The 2,772-nt window shown below is 36.1% G+C and overlaps 1 protein-coding gene across 1 annotated transcript; it reads right to left on the bottom strand.

Moving 5' to 3' along the window:
• Positions 1-215: 215 nt before the first annotated feature.
• LOC113756306 (probable LRR receptor-like serine/threonine-protein kinase At4g30520) lies at positions 216-791 on the bottom strand. The gene is made up of 3 exons (XM_027300026.1): positions 664-791; positions 510-572; positions 216-426 (listed from the first exon to the last, which is right to left on the bottom strand). The coding sequence occupies exons 1-3, from the start codon at positions 789-791 to the stop codon at positions 216-218; spliced, it is 402 nt and encodes a 133-aa protein (XP_027155827.1).
• Positions 792-2,772: the final 1,981 nt, after the last annotated feature.

Below are 2,772 nucleotides of genomic sequence, written 5' to 3'. Positions count from 1 at the left end.
TAGGCAAATATCTCACTTCCATTCTCACTCACCACTTCCCTTTATTCCCCAATGTATTTAGCCAAAGAGGGGAAAATACCACAAAACAAAAAAAAAATCTTCAATTGAGTGTACAGATGAGTTTAATTGACAAGCTTATGTAGCTTAAAAAATTGGATAATATGAAAACTAGCAATAAATGAAGTCCACTAACCTCTAACCGAAAGGCACATTCCTCATTGTTTCCCTTCTCTGTGCAACATCTTAATTGCAGCCACAGTGCCATCACTCAAAATCCCTCTATACACTACCCCATACCCTCCATTTCCTATCACATTTGCTGCACTAAATTTGTTTGTTGCAATCTCAAGCTCTGTGTAAGTAAAAACTTGTACACCCCTAAGCTTGGATGCAGCCTGCTTCCATACAAACATCCGCCTTTGACATCTGCTCCATTTTCACCAGCAAAACATATACCCATAGCATTCGAGAACAGTGTAACCAGTATAAACATCCATTCCAATACTTACTTTACCAGTGTAACCAGCTTTAGCAATAGCTGTTTTAAGCAATTCAAGACCTTCCTTGTTCTCCTGAAATGTCAAAGTCACAAAGTTGTAAAATATATGACAACCGAATTGAACAATGAACAGGAAGCATATTAGCAAAATGCCATGAACTAACCTGGATATTAGAGCAATGTCACCCTCATCACCAACATTTGTTGCATCTTGGCCATACTTCTTCTTAATTACAGACTGAAGAAAGAGATCAGCAATAAACAAGCATATGTCAAAGCAACAGAAACACATCAAATGCGCTCACAGATATGAAAGAGGATAAAGCATCTTAATTACATTAATTCTATTAGTTTATATATTATTGAGTAAATTAATATCAGTACCAAAGGAAAGAAGGTTGACATTTTATCGAACAGGTTATGGACAACAAATCCAGTATAAAGGGTAGTGGTCACTTATGTGGGAGAAGCCGGGGTACAGGGCAGGGGGTAAGAGGAGCTTTTTTGGCATAAGACGAGAGCTGATACCTTTGCTTTCCAGCAACGCCTCGACACTAGCAATCATTTCTGGTACCTTGCTCTGTGCAAAAGGTTATTCTTATGAGAAGCAAATCATGTATAGGGAATTACTCGAGCAATATTATATGCCAAATTCACTTCCCATTTTCATATATGGGACAACAAACTTTCTTATTCTTGACTCGTGATGTGATTAACATAGAAGAAGGCTTACCTTTAGGCTCTCTGCAAGGAATGAGTGGTTAGCCAGTTTGTGTACTTTTGCCCATTTTTTCCCCTCATTTGTTATAAGCGGCTCACCTATTAATTTGATAATTTCTTTGCAATGCCTTCCATATCCATTTTCTGGTAAGCGCCTTCTCTGTTGGTTAGTAATTCTTTGATTAGCTCTGCATCTATTATAATTAATTGGGCTTGTGAACCATGCCAACTAATATATAGTTCTTACCTGTCAGCCGAAACAGAAAATCATGAAAACAAGATTGAGAATGAAGCAACTTTTAGAAGAAAAATCAGTATCGAACTTGAACTAGCATACCACAGAATCTTATTGCAGCTTACAGGAGTTAATTATTTTCACATCAGTTGGTTTACAGAGCAGGAGCAGGAAATCAGAAAATTGTACAATTTAGGGCAAAAAGTAACCATGCAATTACATACCTTCAATAGGGAAGCAAAGGTAGTTTGATTGCGGAGAGATTCAGCAGAAAAAACTTTGTGGGGAAAGGAAAATTTTGGCAGAGAGCTTTGAGAGATAGTTTGCCGAGAGAGATGAGAAGAGCCAAAATTTTGCTGGCCGGCAAAATGAAATTTTGAGATTTCACTAAGTGTTTTGGCAAAGGAATCTTCCGCCAAAATCAAACGACATCGTTTTATGTTTTAATTTTTTTGGTGTATCTCACATTTTCTCAAGTGTTATGATAGGGAATCTAAAGACACATTATTATTTTTATATCAGATAAAATTAAAAAAAATTAAAGTATATATTATTGATTTGATAACAAATGTCATGATAGAAGTGCTATAATGACACAAACCAACAAGTGTCCTTATACACGTGTCAAGAAAAGCCATTTTTGTTGTAGTGCTTACGTAATGCAACTAATCCATTTTATAATAAATATAAAATTGATAATGTACTAAACCCATATTGTATTGTCTAAATCACAGTTATATTATCTATTTGTTTAAAAATTACGTGTTCTTTTTGTCAAGTTAATAAATCAAAAAATAGTCTAATACTTGCATTCCATCTAAGTTTTCACGAATCTATCTCTACTTAAGGTGTCAATTGGGTGTGAGGACAAATCCTAGATATTTTCTCTACCATTTATGCATGAGTTCAAATCCTTTAGAATCTGTAGAACCCAAAAAAATTTCGCCATAAATCAACTACGTATGAATTAGATGTTTTTGAAAGTATTTAAAAAAATTTATTACAACGGTGCATATAAATTTTTTTTTTAATGTAGATGGTTTATTTGAATTTGGTGTTTTTGAAATTGTATTTTGGGTGTTTTTTACAAATTTGTCATAAAATTTCCATCATCCACCATCACCACCCGCCGTTAGCAACCATCGCCAATCGCCACCATCCCCTCCCCTCTTTTTTTTTTGTCTATCTTTCTCTTCCCCTTCCTCTTTCGCCTCTACCACTCCTCTCCTCTCTGCTTCCCTCTCATCCTTCTCCTCCCCCTTCCCTCGCCACCCCGCCCAGCTCCCCCTTCCGTTTCCTCTTCCCCAACAACCTTTAT

The sequence above is a fragment of the Coffea eugenioides genome, unplaced genomic scaffold (genome assembly GCF_003713205.1).
Source record: "Coffea eugenioides isolate CCC68of unplaced genomic scaffold, Ceug_1.0 ScVebR1_2174;HRSCAF=3161, whole genome shotgun sequence".
Classification (NCBI taxonomy): domain Eukaryota; kingdom Viridiplantae; phylum Streptophyta; class Magnoliopsida; order Gentianales; family Rubiaceae; genus Coffea; species Coffea eugenioides.
The sequence above is the reverse complement of the archived record's forward strand: the minus strand, read 5'-3'. Positions and strand labels throughout refer to the sequence as shown.